At 45.8% G+C, this 19863-nt stretch overlaps 1 protein-coding gene across 1 annotated transcript in view; it reads left to right on the top strand.

Moving 5' to 3' along the window:
- Positions 1-6888: 6888 nt before the first annotated feature.
- Positions 6889-19863, top strand: part of T265_00138 (hypothetical protein) — a gene marked incomplete at both ends in the record, with an annotated part of 34138 nt that continues 21163 nt past the window's right edge. The window contains 12 exons of the mRNA XM_009163795.1: positions 6889-7079; positions 7674-7773; positions 7809-7949; positions 7987-8220; positions 8255-8308; positions 8452-8575; positions 9433-9639; positions 12080-12272; positions 12376-12494; positions 15890-16029; positions 16767-16868; positions 17559-17622. Coding sequence (XP_009162059.1) covers positions 6889-7079; positions 7674-7773; positions 7809-7949; positions 7987-8220; positions 8255-8308; positions 8452-8575; positions 9433-9639; positions 12080-12272; positions 12376-12494; positions 15890-16029; positions 16767-16868; positions 17559-17622 — 1669 coding nt within the window. The remainder of the gene's footprint in view (positions 7080-7673; positions 7774-7808; positions 7950-7986; positions 8221-8254; positions 8309-8451; positions 8576-9432; positions 9640-12079; positions 12273-12375; positions 12495-15889; positions 16030-16766; positions 16869-17558; positions 17623-19863) is intronic.

The following is a 19863-nucleotide window of genomic DNA, read 5'->3' as shown; positions in this document are numbered from 1 at the left end:
AGAAGGAGCGTGAACAACCGTCGGAAGAAGGTCATTCCACGCACCTACTACCCGAAATGATAAAAAATGTTGTCTAATGAATGTGTGCTCTGAGCTTGAAAATTTTCTTACTGTGCCCCCGCCGTGTCTTTGCTGGGTTGACGGTGAAAAACTGTTTGCCAAGCTTTGTTCAAACAGGGCATAAGTAAGAATAAGGTCCCCTCGGAGGCGACGGTACTCCAGGGGAAAGAGGTATAGCATCGCGAGACGTGTTTCGCAGTCCACGGATTTGAGGCCGGCAACCGTTCTTGCGGTGGCTCGCTGGACACGCTCAAGCAGGGTGACGTCTTTCGTGCGTCCTAAGTGGACAACTTGGTTGTCATATTCCGGGAGCGGTCTGACGTAGGCCCCATAGAGTATTTGGAAGTCCACACGAGTAGTACGGGAGAAGGTGCATCAGATCATCCGTAGAATGGGGAATGCCTTTTGGGCCGATTTCTCGTGGTGCAGTGGAAAGGACAAGTTTGAGGAGACCCAGATACCCAAATCCTTTTTGGCATCCATCCTCATGATGTTTTCTGGTCCTTTCTTACCATACATAACAAAGGCATTCTCAGAGTCTCCTCCAAATGACATGTGGACGCACTTTTCGTCATTCAGAGAAAGGTTCCAGTCCAACGACCACTGCCTTGCAGCGTCTACATCCATTCGGAAGGCACTGGCATTGGAACTCCAAGTCCACAAAGGTAGACATAGACTTGCAAGAACACCTGGAGGGGCGTTGACGTAGATCAGAAACAGCACTGGTCCTAGGACGGAGTCTTGAAGAACTTCGGTGGAAACCGGCGCTGGAGAAGGGTAGGTCGAGCCCATCTTCACTCAAAATGTTCTTTCTGGTAAAAGCACCTTAATCAAGCCCAGAACTTTACCTTGAGTCCCATAGAACTCGAGTTTGCGGAGCAGCTATTGTGGGAATTATTTTAATGCCTTTGAGGAGTAGAAAAATATGGCATCCGACATGAGTCCTTCGTCCTTGGCTTGGGTTAAGCTGCCCATAAACACTACCATGTTTGTTACGCAAGAGCGGTTTGGAAGAAATCCGTGTTGAGCTGGAGATATCAGGTTGCTGGAAGTAAGGTGTATCTAGCATAGCTCGCTTCAGAATGCGTTCCACCATCTTACACGGCACGCTAGTGAGGCTCATGGGCCCGTGGCTGCCAGGCGATAGTCGGTCACCAGTTTCGTAGATTGGCGTGACAATCGCTTCCTTTCTAGCAGAGGGAAGGCGGTCTTCGTCAGGCGACTGACGAAACACCAGGTGTAGATGATTTGCCAGTGTGGAGGACATTTTTCTCGGGATCCTTGGATGGAACTCGTCGGGCGCCAACCGGCAGAATGGGTTGATCTGGTGCAAGAGTTGACGAATAACCTCCACCGTGAGGACCATGTCGGCTAGAGGCTGTTCGTTGTTCCGCCTTGACAAGATTGGAAGTGACGAAGGCGCTGGGGCTGAGTATAGACACGCACAGTGTTCTCTATATCCCCCGTAGTCAACCTTTTGAAAAACAGTTGGGATCTTTTTTCAAGATGTCGCCGAATTCTTTTTGATCAGTGCTAGTTGGCCCATAGGTTCCAAACATCCTCAGAGAACATTAAGTCGTTGAGCGGAAGCGGATGCGAAATTTGTCTTGAAGCCGCAGGAGGCAGTAAGTCTTTCTCGTACTTAATTCTCTACTGACTTCTTGACCAGCAAACTGAGTTCTGATTGGCCGAAGATGCGGAGCCAGCAGCGAATCAGGTCCCGGTGTCCGCTGAAAGCCGGTCGCCGATGGCGCGGTCGGATCACGTGCAAACTTAGTAGGGTTCTTTATACTTATTTTAACTGTCCACTACGCTGATAGTCCTTTCTCAGTTCCGAAAAATATGTGGCGGGCTTAAATGCCTTGTGGCATGTTCGTTCGGTAAAAAGTTAGAAAGTTCGTTAGAAGGTCGAAAAGCAACACCATGACGATCCGGGACGAAAGTGCAGAAGGATAACTTGGCAAATGGTTCAGTGAACGGGGGTTTCGACTAAGTCCGGGTACGATGTGCGAATGTACCCCGAGGTCGGGTCTTTTCAGTGAGGTGATTTAACTTTAGCTGCCGTGCCTGATAATTTGCCGTGACAGCTGACACCCGTTGAGCAAAATTTATTGTCTCAAAAATCGTCCAAGTACTCCCCATTTGTCTATTGCGACCGCAGTTTAGTGAAGGCGTTTAGTACTGTGTTTGTTCGGCGCTAAAAACAAACCGGAACCATAAGCATATATACCATAAATATACATTCTCGCATACAATTAGAACCCGTGTAAAAGGTATGTTGATATATTATGCGAAAGGCCCAATTGATTAGAGCGCGAATTTACTGACCGGAAGGTCCGTGGTTCGAACCTGACCTTTCATTTCGACTTCCCCTGTCTAGGCTTGGGCAACCTGGCAGTATCCCAGTCCTCGTCCAACCTTCGGGTGGCATGGCGGTCAGGCACCGGAAGGTATCTTTTACACGGATTTTATTAGGTACGTAGACCCTGAGAGAAATTGTGGAAATATAACAACGAGAAGGAAAAATCCCGTAACACACCTCCAAATCTGGCACCTGGAGTCCTTGCAGTCTCAGGTTTGAGAACAATGTAAAGGTTCACAACCCAACTTTGAAGAATTGCTCATTCAGCAAGTTATCGGGTGTTACCGAACATTTTGGGAAGCATTAACAGCAAATGGAACGCAACTGTTCAACAGCCTTAGGCGTGATAACCAGCTTAGCCACAAACAAAATATCGGGACACAAGGTTTCTCTAGACGTTTCCTTGTTTGTACCTCCCGCGTGGAACAAAGGGCATAAATTTTTCGTAACACCTGTATTGCGAAACCCAGCAAATAAGGTGGGGGTGATAATCAGCTTGACTCAAATGAATCGAGACTAATGATTTCCCTTGAGCAATGCGGATGCGAGATTATCCAGATCAGGAGCTCTGTCTTCCGAATAAATTGTATGGTGGCTTGTTCCTCTGAAAAATTTCTTGTGGTAATATGCCGTCACCGGGCCGCTGCTTTGCGTTAAGATTCTTGATCCGAAAGCTTCGGTTTATGTCCCCAATCGCTCTCTGGTCTAGTTAGGGGCGCCCTGACTGTACCCCAGCTTGTGCACAGTGGTGAACTAAAAATACTACCATTCTACATCGGTCGTCGCGGTACCAGGTTGTTTTGCTTGGTGTGTGCAGCAGAACATGGGAAGACGTCTTATTTTTGACGCCTTCACTCATCCCTCTTTCTGCCCTACTCCACCCCATTGTGAGTACTGCTCCTCCTCGTCTCACAACAGTTGATAATTTTGCATAATTTTGGTAGTTTGGCATCGCGTCTAGCTTCTGTTCTTCCGTCTTCAGTGAGAAACTTGAACATCTCGAGATCATTTTTCAAGTGGAAATCTCCCGTCTGCTTTGCGTTTTTCATTGTCCTCACAAGCTGGACAACAAGAGGCACCTGCCTGTATGCTTGACTCCCTTTGCATTGAAGGCAAGTATCGCAATTGGGTTGACTTCCCCCTCTCTTTCCACTTCTGGTTGTGCACATTCTGTGACACTAAGACCGTTGCAGCTGGGGTGCCGGGCTGGATGGTGGTGTTTAACGGAACTGTCCATTCTTGACTGATTACTCGCTAGGTGTAGTATTTACTCGGTTCGTTTGAAAACGCCTGTGGAAGAATCCCAAGAAAAAGTGGTCCATCGCTCCGTTTATTTTATCTTATGCCCTGGCTGACTAGCTCTGAATAAAAAACCGTTCAGCTGTAGCACCCTTTCGGCGTCTAACTGCAATGTCACCCGAAGGTTGAGCGAGGGCTGGTATACTGCCAGGTCGCCCGTGCCTGGACATGGGAAGTCAAGAGACAGAGGTCGGGTTCGAACCACGGACCTTTCGGTCAGTAAATTCGCGCTCTAGCCACTTGGGCCATCACCACCTCTGAATAAACTGAAGACGCTTTCTGTGTGGTTCTGGGCGTTCTTCCGCCGGGGTTTGGAAGCCCAGGCAGAGCTCGTTATATGGGTGGTTATGTATGAGTGCGCAGTTTGGTAGGGTCGACCTTGCTGAGAATTAAGTTGACTGGTCCTCCTGAGTTTGACGCCAGATGGGCGGGGTGTTGGATGCTTGCTGCAGACATGTACCGATCACAGACTGCTTTTATACAGCACCAACGTCCGGAACTGCAGTGTTATGGGATGTTTGATGTTTTTCCAACCGTCAGCAAACACAAACTTAATAAGTGTTTCCGAATCGAAAAAGTACACCGAAGTTTACACAACCAATGAGCAGTTTGTAACAATGGACAGCTGTGTTTCTAAACGGTGATTTCTCTGTGACATACCAATCGACTGAATCGATAGTTCAGGCTAGCGCTCTATCGAAACTGATAGATTGTCTGTGGAGACAAGTTGAAGACCATCGGTAACGATGAAACCAGAAGTTCACGCTGTACTTACTACCTTAATTCGAGCACTACCTTTCACTTATGCCATGGTCTTTGACCCTACTACGCGAAACCCTTGCTTCAGACGGTGACACCGGATACGCTGCTAACCAACTGATCCCATTAGTTCAACATCCATAATCAATCTTGAGGACTGCAATACGTTCTCATACGATCGCATTTCCGATACCCTGGGATGGGTATTTGAGGATCCTGGCCCAAAACTAATTCCACTGGCCGACTATGGACAGGTAGCTGGAGATTATAGTTCCGACGTGTTCCAAATACCAATTGTCGTCAAAGTCCCATCGGAAAGCAGCATTTTGCTCGCAGTATGTGCCAGAAACCTCGATATCGCGAGGCATGTTGACTCTTCCAGTCTGCTTATTGAGCAACGTCATCTAATTATAGTGGAAGCTTACAGTAAATGGCTTGGGAACGCATTACAGTCCACGCCACCATTCTCTGCAGAACGTGTTTCATCTTTCTGGAGTTCCGGAAATGTGAGTCTCTGGGGACGGCGACGCATTAACCTTCGCATAATTTTACACTTCCTGTCAGCAGAGCAGTATCCAGTATATCTGGACGCCACCATTCCACCCACATTCTAAAGCAAAGTGGAGTGGTTTGTGTACGCTTTCAAGGGAGCGCTACGAAGACTCAGAGAAAGGCACACTGGAAATTATCGAGACGTTTCTGACGAGCCACAGATTTCCATATCCCGATATTCTAAATATTAGTTCGCGAAAAGATGCACCGATCAGTCGGAAAATCCGTCAGCAGCACCATCGCAGTATCCCAACTTAACCGTCATCATGGTGCTGCTATGTTTATGCGATTTCCATCTGTGCTGGCAAAGAACGGCCAGAGTATTTGGGTGTAACACTTACCTATAAAGTTACTGAAAACTCTTCTAAGTGGACCATCATAAATTAGCGATTCAATTGGATTTGATTGAGTCTCCTGTCTAGTCACAGTTGTGTGCGAGTGAGAGTATTAGTCGAAGTAGTCTCAAGGACTGCATACAAGGCTTTATTTTGCGTCGCAGTGACGTGCAATGTACGAAGTAGTGGGGTGTCTTCCATTTAAGTTGACCGTGCTACTGCTGGGCCTTTTTCAATCTCCCTATGGTGTTTGCACGCGACCCGCTTCTACCATTCGATCTATTGTTAGGCACTTTGAACCCTTTGAAACGAATGTCATTCCAGCTACTCGTATACTCATGAAGTGGACTGATTCGAACTCTATTCACGCCGATACAATGGAACTCGCCATTACGGTCATCAGATTGAGAACTTGAAAGTGAGCTGTAAAAATGGTCGCTTCTAAATGAACACCTCTATCCTGATTGTGTTCCTGATATCACCCTCTTTTCCCTTATAGCTTATGATTGCCACTCATTTGGACCGTGGTGCCTTCTTTCTTTCCGTTTTGTATTTTTCCTTTTTGTCTTCACGCCACCGCTAGCGGCATTTTCGTAGTCCCCTTCTTGGGGTCACCATCATTCTTGGGGTCCAACAAATTCGTTCGCTACCCATTGCCGCTGATTGGAATCTATGCGCTTTACCTGGCCACCACGGCCGCAGACACCGTTAAATCATTCTTCAAACTCTGACAGCCTCTGTCGTTCACACTGAAACAAGCTGGACAACAGGTTGCTGTTGATTGTGTACGGTGGTGATGCGTCAATGTTCTGTAATCTTGCTGTCAGTGATGGTGATGGATATTAGCGCTCTCTGTTGGCCCGTTATATCATTCATCCCCGATGTACGTCACATCAGGACCATCTATCCTTTCAGTTGCTTGCTGCATGAACGATAGACACAACCTGGGGATATCCTAACTAGTAGGTACTACAAGCGAAAATCGTCTAACCACATGGGACGACTGGCAGACCAGCTCGAAACCCCAATTTACCACATTGCGGTGGCAGATCAGTACCGGCTTTTTCCTCAGAAGTACAGTTGTAGACTCCGACCGTTCACTTCATGGCGTTTTTCAGATTTATACAGAACAAGCACAACTCGCTTGACAGTTGAGAAGCCCATGTAGCCGACTACCGAACTTACCAGAGCTGACTGTTCCAACGCCCGCCTGCCGTTCCGATGTCGGGTGTTAACTTGAATGGAGATAGATCGCCGTAGCTGTACTTGATGCCGGAACTGTAACCTGCGACACATCCCAGCCAAGCCCTTTCAAGCATTGGCTGTGATAAGACTTTGGCATTACTAGACGCTGGTTGACGTATTTCCTGCGGTCACAATCACAATCGAATTCATCCTACACAGAACAAAACTGGGCATTCGTGTAGGTCAGAAAGCTTGGTGGACTTGGGAGGTTGGAGAGATAGAAGAGGCGAAAAATTCTGAAAGCACCCACTAGTCGTTACATTTGAGTATTTCAACATGTCGTCGGAAGCCTCCCACCAGTGGGACTATGAAGAAACGCGTTCGTCGTCCAGCGATAGCACTCTTTTGGTGCCCAGCTGCCATGCCACCCAGAGGAAGTACGAGAACTGGGATGATGCCAGGTCGCCAAAGCCTAGACAAGGGAAGTCGAGAGACAGGTTGGTTTCGAACCGCGGGCCTTCTGATGAGTAAATTAGCGCTTTAACAACTGAGCGATCTCGCTCCAGTGCCCCCACTGTGCCTTTCTGATATCCAACAAAGGCGAACGTTTTCATCACTGAGCAGAATAATCCGAGCAGCAATTTCTGTTGGCCACCTCCTGCCGGACTGGCGGCCTCTGAAATGAACCTGAAGTGTGAATATGCTTCCTCTAGCCTACTCACCTGTTCCTGGTTCCGACTACCCTCTACCTGCTCTGTTCGAAAACCGCAGTGAATTCCTCAGTCAATACCTGTTTAGCTTATTTTCTTCTAGAAGGTGACCGTACCAAAGAGCTGAGCTGAGTTGACGACCGTACCTACGTTGAGGAAGGTTGCTCACGGCGAGTATAGTAAAAATGTGTCTGCTGTGTGTAGCTGCCATGCCACCCATCCGGAAGACCTACAAAATTTGCCATCTAACAGACTTCACTTCGAGCCTTATTCGATCTGTGCTTCTTTTTCAGAGTTTCTTCCTGTGAAACCTGAGAACCCTCAAGAGTGATTCCTATTTTCTCATTGGGCTTGGCGGACTACTGCACAATGAAGTACGCCCCGCTTCAGTTAGCTTATCGCAACTCATAGAGTAAATATCGACGGGATTCTTGTCTATTTTCCATACGAATATATCTACCCTGAACAGTACCATTATATGCTAGAGTTAAAGCGAACTTTGGACGCAAAAGTAACCTGCGGAAGTACTGGGAGACCTCCATTTAGGGTCATGGGGTTTTGGAAATGCCATCTGGCACGGGGAAAACAGTATCGTTACTTTCCCTGATCGTGGCTTATATGAAGGCCCGCCCCGGAGCGATTGAAAAATTTATTTACTGTTCTAGAACAGTTCCAGAAATAGAGAAGGTATGATTCGCGGACTTGATAAATTCAGTGTTTTCAGGTTGTTGAGGAGCTCAAAGTTCTTCACAAGTATTATGCCACAGAGACAAACGAAGACGGCTGTGGCCTGCTGGCGATTGCACTCAGTTCACGGAAAAACCTGTGCATTGAACGCGATGTACGCCGTGCGGGTGACGGGGCCGCTGTTGATGCCGCTTGTTTCCGACTGACTGCCAGTTTTGTTCGTAAGAAACATGCGAGCGACGCATCAACACCTTCATGCAAATTTTACGAGGTAGACAAATTATCTTATTTCTGACACCTTCAAGGAATTCGATTTGCATGGTCGGGAGCAGCCTCTTCCCTGTGGAATTTACAACCTGGTATGTCACACCTTTCAGTTGCAAATATTTCGTTTAAAGAACGATTTAAAAGCTTATGGTCGGAAACATGGTTACTGTCCATACTTCCTCGCAAGATATTCGGTACAGTTGTTTTTTTTGTGGAGTCGTAATCCTTTCTGTAGATCATGCATGCCAATATAATCGTTTACAGTTATTTTTACCTCCTGGATCCCAAAATCGCGAATCTGGTTTCTCGTGATCTTCCCAAAAATTCAGTCATCGTGTTTGATGAGGCCCACAATATCGGTAAGCTTCAATCTTATTTTTTTCACTGAGGAGTAATTGGTCGACTAGAATCTCATTGAACGCATTCGTTTTTATAGGTTAATGGTTCTTGTGGTTGATCGGTTGGTCACCCCCTTAACTGCCTACGCTCAGTATCATCGCCCCTCTGCAACACACCAAGTTGAACCATATTCTTACCTGAGTCAAACGTGAACAAGCGACCATGGTTCATAGTCCCCATCCTAATACGGTAAAATAATAGGACAGTATGCCCCATACACAATGTGGACCCACTGATGGTTGAATCACAAGTCTTGAAGCCCATGATTTTGCCCTGTAAGAAATCGCTTGATTTTAGGCCACAAACGACTTGTCAAGCCTCTCATCGTTGTAATGGTTTTCTGAATGGGGATAGGATTAGATGACTGATACCTTTATTCATTGGGATTCAATCCGCACTCAGCTTTGCTGACTGCCAGTGAGATCTGCTCGTCACAGAAAACAGACTAAAGAGCTAGTGCTATACGTATTTAGTTGGGAGGATGCACCCTAACGTCTAGCGTAGGCCCACTTGTAATGAACGAGCCTAGACCATTTTCGTTTTCTGTACACATCCATACAGCAACTAGCAGTTTTATTGTGACAAGTGAGTTTCGCGCTGACTTCACGACTGTCCGATAATGGTCTTTCCTCTTAATGTGAGTGAGAATTTGGCTGGATGGTGCCTTTCGGGTCGAACTTTTATTGTCAGTCCTGGAGTGAATTACAGAACAGACGGTGTATTATAGTGTCCTCACCTCAGGTATCCATGTATTTTCCTCGCTTACATGGTCGTTTTATGGTTATTTCTCCATATTTTTTCTCCATGTTTCTTAAAGATAATGTGTGTATAGAATCCATGAGTTGTGTGCTAACTCGGCGGTCCTTGGAAAAAGCCACGACTAGCTTGAACCGACTGACAGATCGCGTAAAAGATGTGAAACAACACAACGCCGAACGACTGAAGGAGGAATATCAAAGACTCGTCGAAGGTCTCCGGCAAGCCCAAGTGGCCAAGGAAACGGACCAAGTACTTGCGAATCCCAGTAAGTTGATTGATCGAGGAGCTGTGTTTACTGTGTTTATAACTCCATGGTTTCCTTTCCATGTGTTTCATTTCATCCAGCTGTCCGTCCCAGTCCGTTTCAGTCCCACACTTTTAATACCCAAAAATGAAATGAAACACACATGCCTCATTCAGTTGCTAATGGTGGATGCCAGTGAAATTAGCTTTGAGATCGTTGGCACTGTACCCCGTATAATCTTTTGGGTCGGAGTCGTGACTCGGTGCATGGTGTTTATCAAGCGTGAAAAATCCCGCTACTTCGCCCCGCCTAGCACAAATGTGTGGTACAACACTTTCCCATGTATTCTAGCACAGTATGTACCGGGAACTATTGATGGCATGTACACGTGGGTTGTCCGGTATCTCAAAAACACTTCTCAATTTTTTGCTGCTCTCAGTGGTCGCCTATGACGCTTATGGTTCCACTAAGCGGTTGTCCTTCACATCGTCATGCACGATTTGAACTGCACTGATGCAGTCCGCACCAGTAATAAATTTTCCTTTGTTTCAAGTAAGCCTTGAGGCCGCTTTTGGGCTGTATGTTCGGTTGAAAAATGGTGTCAACAAAAGAACCATTCACAACTTGTTTAAAGCTTTGCCTAACGTCAGTTAACTATGTTAATGGATTACAGTTCATGCCAAATTTAGTGTTCTGCTATGGTAAAGGATTGATTGAAATTCGTGGACTACGCCAACCCGATATTTCCCAACAAAGGTGGATCTACTAATAGGCGAATGGTTGAGGATGGTTGCTTGTCAGAGTTTTCTGGTCCGTTCTCGAACTATTTGTCTTGTAGGAGGAATTTCTGTCGAAAAATAGTTTGGCGAAATGTACATCACTTCCGAACGTTTGCTGGTAAGCGTATGGAGCTTTGGTGGACTTGTGAAAATGTTAGTACCAGCTTAATGTTTGTGTTCTGCCACGTTTTTCATCTGATACCTGTTAACTTATATCGGTTCACAGTACGGATCTTCTTGGACCAAAAAACGACCCGTAGTGAGTGCGCTAACCACTAAGGGATTAGCTTGACCCCAATCGTAACAAATCTCTTGGCGCCACTTGTCTTTCGTCGCCTTACAGTTGCTCGTAAAATATTGACTGGAGAGTAGTGACCATTATTCCTGTCTGGTGGCGTTCCATTGGCCAAATCTTCACGCTCCTTCAGGCTAGAACAACGCCATACGTATAAATTACCCGTAGTGTCATTATTCCTGGAACTCTAAGACGAATTGGCCTCGACTGGCTGGTCTTTTCTCCCTAACACACATGTTCTACAAGTGACACCTTGGAAGTTTGTGAACATAGTGAGTTTTTTGTAGTGTCAGATTTTGGAGCTTGCGAGTGCATTCCGAGAGCTCTCCAAAATCTTTCGTACACAAAGTGGTATCCGTCAAGTGTAATCACTCTCCCCACCTCTATTTAATTTGGTGATGGATGGGATATTGAGACGAACACTGATGTTCAAATGGCTACCGACGAAAAACTTTTCGATTTGGGATAAGCAGACGATATCGTTCTCGTCTTCGAAGAGGAGCAGAAGGCATCATTGGTTTCAAATCAACTGAGGAGAGTCGTATTGTCCTTTGGCGTACACATCGCACCCACGAATTGCAAGGCCATGCTTCTGAACGTGCAATCGCTGAAAAGCCACTAAGGCTCTGGTCGCGTTTGCCAATTTGGGACACCTTTGCAGCCACAGCGGCATATTCATAAATCCCAGGGTGTGGGTGCATCAGGCTAAAGTACGGGCTGTTTTGTATGGCTGCGAGACGTAGTCTGTTTGGCAGCCTTCAGGCCGTTGACAACCGTTGTCTCAGAATCATTGCTCCTGTAAGCTGATGTCGGCGAATCCGTAACAAAATTATTAGGAAGCGAGCGTTCGGTTGCACAACAGGGACTTCCATTGAGAGATGTGTCCAGCACCGGAAGCTGTGGTTATTAGGTCATGTATTGTGCGTGCCGAACCATTGCTTGCCGAGGATAGTGCTGTCTTCCGTGCCCAAGTTGACTAACCTTTGACCTATCAGAGGGGTATGAAAGATTTGGAAAAGTCTGGGTGCTGTCGATGCGATTCGCCTCTCAGGATGAGGACCGCTTGATCCCCACTGCACCTGGCTGGAGACGCTGCGAGGTGTGGCTGCTAATCGATGTCAGTGGCGTTCTTGTTGTCATCCAGCTTACCTGAATGAGTGTCTGGAGTTGTAGGCACCTCGAAGTGGTTGTCCTTTGCCCTTCCCTTCCTTCACAATAAGGCCTTCAAATAAATTATAGTTGTACGCCAGTGATCAGTGGTGAGGAATGACGTTACGCTGTCGGTTATGATGATGGATCTTTGCGTTTGACCTCCTGCTATCCGCGCTCTTCATCGCTAAATAGTTACTACCTATCGCGTTTACTTTTTTGATGTATTCCCTTTTAGTACTACCAGATGAGATCCTGCGTGAGGCGGTCCCCGGTTCTTTACGCAGTGCCGACAGTTTTTTGGCTTTTCTTCGGCGCTTTTTGGAGTACGTCAAACTTCGTTTACGCATAGCTCATGTGGTTCACGAAACGCCGGTCGCCTTCCTTCGAGACTGCTTGGAGAAAGTGTGCGTGGATCGACGGCCCCTTCAGTAGGTTCAAGTTCGAACACCATATAGAAATTTTGCATGGTGGTTTGCTGGTAGTGACCAAAATCTCTTTCAATCTACAATCGCACTTACCCATTTTCCACAGGTTTTGCGCTGAACGGCTACGGTCACTATTGAACACACTTGAACTGGCTGATTACGCGGAGTTTTCCAGTCTCACTTTGTTGTGTAATTTCGCCACACTAGTTGCCACGTACACTCGCGGTGAGTTTGGGTCATTTTTCGATCGTAGAATAAATTCTGCTATGTGGACACCGTATTTTCTTTATTATGAACCGTAATCTCTAGGTAGATATCGCAAACGCCTTGAAGGCAATTCCGGACGTCGTTTATGGCTTCTCATGGAGTCCCCCAAAACTGAACGAGTTGGGGTAGCTAAAATTTGTTGCATCATGTCCCATGCATGCATAGTCATTCTCTGTACAGGGCGGGGTCTCGTGAAACTTATGTAACTGTTCTTCGCACTGCTTTGAACAGATGTAACCCTCGAAATGCACTTCGTACAGCATCGTATCAACAGCATATGATCATAGGTTCAAAATGTACGAACCATCATAACAGTAGATACTAGCTAAGTTTTTCATTCTACGGTCCATGGAATTTGAGGACACAGTACCGGAACAAGTAGACCTAGCATTGCTGAGTTTGTTTGTCAAACACAGTGAGCATTATGAAATTGAGTACAAGGTTAAAGCAGGAATGACGTCGGTGCATCGTTTCAAAACCCAGCATCATCATCANATCGTTTCAAAACCCAGCATCATCCTCATCATCATCATCATCATCATCATCATCATCATCATCATCATCATCATCATCATCATCGACAGCATGACATCAGTGTTCAACACCGATGCTTCACTGCCGTACAACCATGACTTATTTGAAAGCCTTATTGTGAAGAAAAGAATAAAGGTGGATGGGGGAGGGACTTAGTGCTAGCTTAACACAATCATTCCGAGGTGTCTACACCTCCAGACATTCACTCAGGCAATCTGGACAGAAACTGACAACAAGAACGCCACTGACATCAAAACCCAGCGGGTTTGTCTGAACCAATAATATGTTTTTTCTATCCCCAAGCATATTTTCTCCACTTTTGAAACACCTCTGGACCCTAAGATTTAGTGTGATATTTGTGATGGTTCACGCTCAAGCATTTTCAGTTCACTTGGTGTTTGTGTTTTGCTCAGACTTGACTATCTGTTGTCACACCTAAGCTCCTGGGCTTCATAACCAGCGTTGTGGCTGTGCTAGTTTGCACATCAGTTATGAAAAACTACAGAAAATAACTTTCTATGTTTCTGTTTCTAACTAAGCACCGTAGGTAAACTGGGGACGTAGGCGAACAGTAATGTGAGATCGAATAAAAGTTAGTTTTGCCGAAGTAGTGTGCCTACTCAGTTATTTATGCCCAATTTAACTCCTGCATTGTTGTTGAGCATTTTTAGAATCCCCGTCCCCAAACTGTAGTCGGTGTGGTTCAGAAAGGCTTACCAGTGTTTCAAGTGTTAAAATGTTGGTTCATTTGTGGACAGAAATTTAGCTGCATGGATTCCTCATCGGCCCTGGGACAAAACTCTATCTTGTATCACAGCCTTTTTGGTCAGGGTTGTGAATCAAATGCTTAGGTTAGGCTATCTCACATAAACTCCTGGAAGTAACATCCACCCACACGGCTTAGAAGTAGTCCCTAGTCTCCTTAATTTACCAGTGCCAACTGATGACCATCCATGCCATTAGAGGCGCCCTATTTGACTGCATTTCTCCGAACAGCCGACTGTGCAGTCAGACTGACTTAGCCTGTTAGAATTTGCAACCAACGACTCCACACCCGAGATGTGTTCTGCATACGCTCCAACAAGCTGCAGCGGTGACCCTGACACAGACACTTTTTATAGAGAACTTCCGAAACTTCTGCGGATGGCTAAGTGCACAAATACCACTAATAGGCCAGTGATCTGAATGCCCAGTTAGGCGGAATCGACACAAATGAGACTCATCTTAGTGGAAGATTTGGTCTGGCTGATTTCAAAATCGGAAACAGCTATCGCTTCCTACAACTGCTCGACGGTCATCGTCTGTTGGTCGCAAGCACAAACATGAGCTTCTCGTTATCTCGCACATTCCGAACCGTAGCCACTGGCACACAGACTGGCCACATATTAGTTAACTATGGGTGACGATGTTGTGTTCAGAGCGTCGCATATTTATCACCTAATTAGGAATGCATAGATGCGGTGAATCGTCTTTAGCAACAAATCAGCTGGTTGTCCAGTTGATTAGCTGATTCGGCTGCACCAAGTAAATCGGCACTGCCATTTGCTGTGTATGTCAGGTGATTGATTGTCTCGCCGTACCCTGTTCGCTGAGGCACGCTCCTACTAGAATATCCCAGAAGGTGGATAGTGCATGATCTGGGGATCGAGTGTGGAAAATACAACAAAGGATTTTGGCTGCGCTGCTGAATGTCGTCTGTGACGTTAGGGTATCAAAAACTCATCACGTTAATTATTGTAGGCACTCACCGGCATGGTGATGTCACTCAACCAATGCCGGTATTGTATATATTCTCTTGTTCTCAATCATTAGTCCACTCTTCCTGTTTTTTAAAATGCTTTTGGTACACCCTCTATCTTATACTACTCACTGTCATGAGCTGCGGTACCTTAAGCCATACGCGAACGCATCGCGGCCGTCAAATTGAACCGAACGCGTTTTCTTGAGGTTCACTCTTTAGTGTACCAAATGGTTTTGGTACTCTGCACTAACATCTACTTTCGGACTGTGAACTCAAACACGCTTTACATGAAACGAGGCACAACCCACGTACTAGGTTGGCTCAAATGTCTCGGTTTTTCGCACCTGGGACGGTTGTGTGGCAGTTTCCAGACGCTTTGTCCACACTTGCCGATTGCTCAAGCTTTCAATGGTAAAGTGCACCGTCTTTTTCGATGGTCTCGTCCATGATAATAAACCCTGTGCACAAATGCTGTCATGTTTCCTAGCATATTGGTGGTGAATTATACCAGGCTTGGGTCATGGGTTATACTGGTCCCATGAAGCTTGGGCACCGCTTATTTTCTCTTCAGCCGTCGACTGAGTGCTTTGTGTGACAGTCGCTACTCATTACACATCAAGTAGGTGAAAGTGCATTAGGCAGAAGTTTATGTGTCGTAGTTGCCACGTGCATAGCCTGGCTGTGTGACAGTGGTGTGAATGTGTTTCTTATTCACTAAGTTAACTGTGTCGGGACAGCTGGAGGTACCCTCTGTTCACCTAGCACCCACCACTGATATGGTACCACTTTGATCGATTAGAGGATTAGAATTGGCAACAACTGGTCATCGTGTTGACCACAGGGCATTCTCGTCAACATCATTGGCGTACATACTGGCACTCAACTGTCATTAGTGATATACTTACATATGGTCCCGTCGGTAGCGTGAAAACAGATCAGCAGAAACAACCCAGTTTACCTTCACCGTTTTTGATTATGTATCATTCCTTTTCGAATTCTGTCCACTCTCCATTCCATCTACTGTATTAAGTTTCACTTTTTCCAGTTGAGTGAAATTTGATTTGTACGGGTTCTACAGGTTTCTGCCTCATCATCGAACCTTTTGACGAGCGTTCGCCCACGGTGATCAATCCAGTTTTATATTTCTATTGCATGGATGCCAGTTTGCCAATTCGACCCATCTTCAGTCGGTTTGCCAGCGTGATAATCACGTCGGGAGTAAGTTCACTGTGCACGGGGAACGCACGCGCTTATTGCACAAAATTCAACAAGTTTCAAAGTACGGCAAAATTTTTAACCTCCGTACCCTGAGTTTCTTCTCAAATTGACAGTGCCCTCAAATAAATAGTCTTGGGCACCATTTTCGGCATTACCGGACCACTTAGGACTGCTAGGATATGCCTGGGTTTACCACACTCAGCCGCCAAATTAGCTGATGTTGACTAATCTAATTGCAACGAATTTTTACCACTTCCCAGGGGTTGCAACAGTGTTGATCCTCTTGTCTGGATATACTAAACAATGATGGCATAGGCCTTTTTGGCATTGCTGAGACACCAAGCCAATAGTCCTTCAACTGTGATATCCTCTAGATGTGTAGCTACTGTGTACTTCGAAGGGATCACAAGGACTGAGACGCTTTCGGGTTGCTAAGGCCTGGAAAAAAGTAGTCGAAAGGTCTGGACCAGGTTCGAGCCAGGGATCTCTCCGGACGAGCTCTAATGCCTCACTACAACATCCGTTTTCATAGTAACAGCTGGCTTCGTGTTCAAGCGATGGGGTTCAATTGAGGCGAATTTGAAACTGATAATTGATCGAACGTTGGCTTAACCCGTCTATTCAGTTCTTTCTCCTCTTTGGAAAACGATGGTGCCCATCATATTAAAAAAAACACGACCCGTCTGACGTATTGCTGTACCACATACATGCTTACGGAACAACCATTTTACTTTCAGACCCTCTCCCCACTTGACATGTATCCACGTATTTTGGACTTTCATCCGGTGAACTCTGCCTCGTTCACAATGACTTTGGCCCGCAGCTGTGTGCTTCCCATGGTAGGTTGGCTTCGTTTGTTGTCTCATTAGGCGTAGTGTAATCACAGTATTGTTATTCTGTAGAGACTCGTTTGACTCTTATCATACTGGACAAATCTGTGCTCTTCAGTTAAACATTCTCTTCGTGTTCGTGATTAGCAAATTGAGTTACAAGCACGCGAGTTTTTGTATACGAATTCCGCTTTCGGTCGTGCGTATCCCCTTTTGTTCTTCAGTTTTCCAACTATAGTTTAAGCGTTCGGTAGCCTTGTGAATTGGTAGGGACCTCTACTGTTCTCTAATTCACCTCTAAGTAAATGCCCTGCGGCCTTTTCATGACGAATTTCACCAGTGGTCCTGTTTCCCCTAAGTTGAGCGTTCGATGACTGTGGAGATACCGGACATGATCCATGGTGTTGCGCATAACTCCAGTCCGGCCTCAACATCTATACAGAGCCGATGCAGGAAATGACGGATGTTCCTCGTATTCCCACCTATCAAACCGGACTGTTACCACGGTCCTTTAGAGTGCGGTCCAATTTCGCCGTTCGCGCACTACCAATTGCGAAGACAGTTTCTTACTAGTCGTCAGCAACCCCGTGTTGCGCCGTTTTGATGCACCTCTCTCTCTCTTCAACCTATCACTAGGATACATCCATATAGCGCCCTTCCTCAAACGGTTCATCATTTTCAATCATCATTTTTCCCCAGATTGTATCAAAAGGAAATGACCAGGTTCCAATGACGACGAAATTCGAGAGTAGGGAGGACATGGGTACGTTTTTTGCACTTTTTATGTCCATCCATTGTTTTTATCTGCATTTGGCATTTCCTGATCGCCGACGTTTAACTCGCCTTTGTTTGTGACAACCCGAGAATTGCTGGGTACGTCTCACTGCCAAATATTTTCTGGGAAATGTCCGGCGCTAAGGAATATCAAAACTATTTGTGAACACCATACACTAGTATACGCTGTAATGTTTCGACATTTATTCCCCTTAGCTTTGTTAATCGCAAACGAGTGTGCATGGTCAGGCTGGATCACGGGGATCCAGTTTTGAATCGAAATCTAAAAACACATAATTCAAACGAAAAGAATAGTGCTCTTGTCTGTTGATAGGTGTATGCAGCTATGAACCGTGATCCACGTCACGCATTTGTACTCGGACTCTTCGTCGACAGCCGAGGACTAACGCTCTGAATAATGGGTCTCTTGCGCGACCGTCATTATAAATCAGGAGACTGGTGAAGAAAATAAGAGACTAAATAACCGCTGAATGGGAAGCTCAAATGCACACGCTACAAGAGACGAATCGAATTTATACTCCTATATAACAGATCGTAGAAAATCATTCAGGTGTAGCAGCCATTTGGTGCCTAACTATCATTCCACCAGAAGGAAGCACGAGGACTGGGATACTGCCAGGATGCCCAGGCATAAACATAGAGGCAGAGGTCGAGTTCGAACCACGGACCTTATGTAAATTTTTGTCCCTGTTGTTTGCACCGATACCACATGGAGTTGTCAAAGGATTTTTACTAGTTTCGGGTCTGGGTTTTCTCAAATGTGCCTTCCTTTTCTCCCTCACCCATAGACTCGCTACATGTCCAAGTGTACGCGATCTCGTCCCATCAGTTCTGTTGCGACTGCTGATTTGGCGTAGCCGTTCCACATTATCCCCAGATCTGTTGTAGTTGTTTTTATGCTGAGAAAGCTGTTCACCTTTCCTTGTAACTGGCCATTTTCTCCGTCGGGTATTTTGTATAAACGGAGAGTGACTAGCTAACGCAGGCGTGGTCGTCTGGGATTCTTGAAGCATCGCTTTGGTATATGTTTTTGAAATAGGATCCGGTAAAATGCTATCACCTTATGTATCTTCAAACTTTTAAATAGTTCCTGCACATGACAGTTAAATTTCCTACAACAGGAGCTTATCTTAACATATTTGGTGTCCAGACACCTGGACAACTAGTCCTTCATTCTCGCCATCAGATTTCGGGACTACATCAACTGATGGCTTGAACCCCTCGAACTCAACATTGTTGGGTAATTTTTCTTCGCACACGCGTTTATATGCTCATCTCCTGTAGCCTAGTCCTCACTTCAACTGTGCAGTGATTCCAGTGGGCATAAGGTGGGACAACTTCCAATATGACGTGAACGTGTTTTCTAACATCTACGGTGTATTTCGGTTTCGCCAGGCCACTGTACTGAACGTTCTTTGTGCGCGCTTTCCCTTGGATGTACGTTTTTAACGCCCTGATTAATCGAGATTGGTGTGCCTTCATTGTACTTTGGAAGTAGTCGTATAATTCTGTCTGGAAGGTCTTCAAAATTAGCTGTGCTTTTGTGACGGAGTTGCAGCAGATCAAACAATAATTGCTTTAAAAGCCCTCATAACAACCTGCAACAGACCTTTCTGGAAATTAACGTGTTCTTTCACTCCTTGGCGCTGTAACCCAGTCATAATGTCAGAAGCCTTATGAACGCGTCATTCTGAGTTATTATCGACGTAAAAGAGAGCAGCACATTGGATAGTAGGTAGCTATCAGCCAACTCAGTGTCGATAGGCTGCAAATTTGGTTACCGATCTTTGGGACGGTCCGTTCACTACTTAGAAATTATCTCGGCACTTGCCTAGAGCCATTTCTCCTTCTGGAACACGATTCTGATCTAGCTTGTTGTCTGCCTGCACTGAAACTTGTCCCTGCTTGGCCCAGTGTCTCGCTTAAAACACTTCGTGAATGGCCTGTGGTTAGGGAATCTCCCTCAATCCCGTTAGTTTCGTGCCCGTCTATGTTTTCAACTGTTTGACACTAGTGTCATTCTTCATGTCAAGAATTCCATCTTAAGGGTTTCTGTGACTTGGCATATACAAAAGGGAAATATATAATTGTTGCTCATTCGTTCATCATTATAGCCCAATGGACCTAATCGAGTTGATGTTTGAAGTTTTGGCTATCAATAGTTTTCTGGTGGCTTATGTAGTTACTGGAAACTTTTTCGGCTTTAAAA

This window comes from Opisthorchis viverrini (assembly GCF_000715545.1).
Source record: "Opisthorchis viverrini unplaced genomic scaffold opera_v5_1, whole genome shotgun sequence".
Classification (NCBI taxonomy): Eukaryota; Metazoa; Platyhelminthes; class Trematoda; order Opisthorchiida; family Opisthorchiidae; genus Opisthorchis; species Opisthorchis viverrini.
The sequence above is the reverse complement of the archived record's forward strand: the minus strand, read 5'-3'. Positions and strand labels throughout refer to the sequence as shown.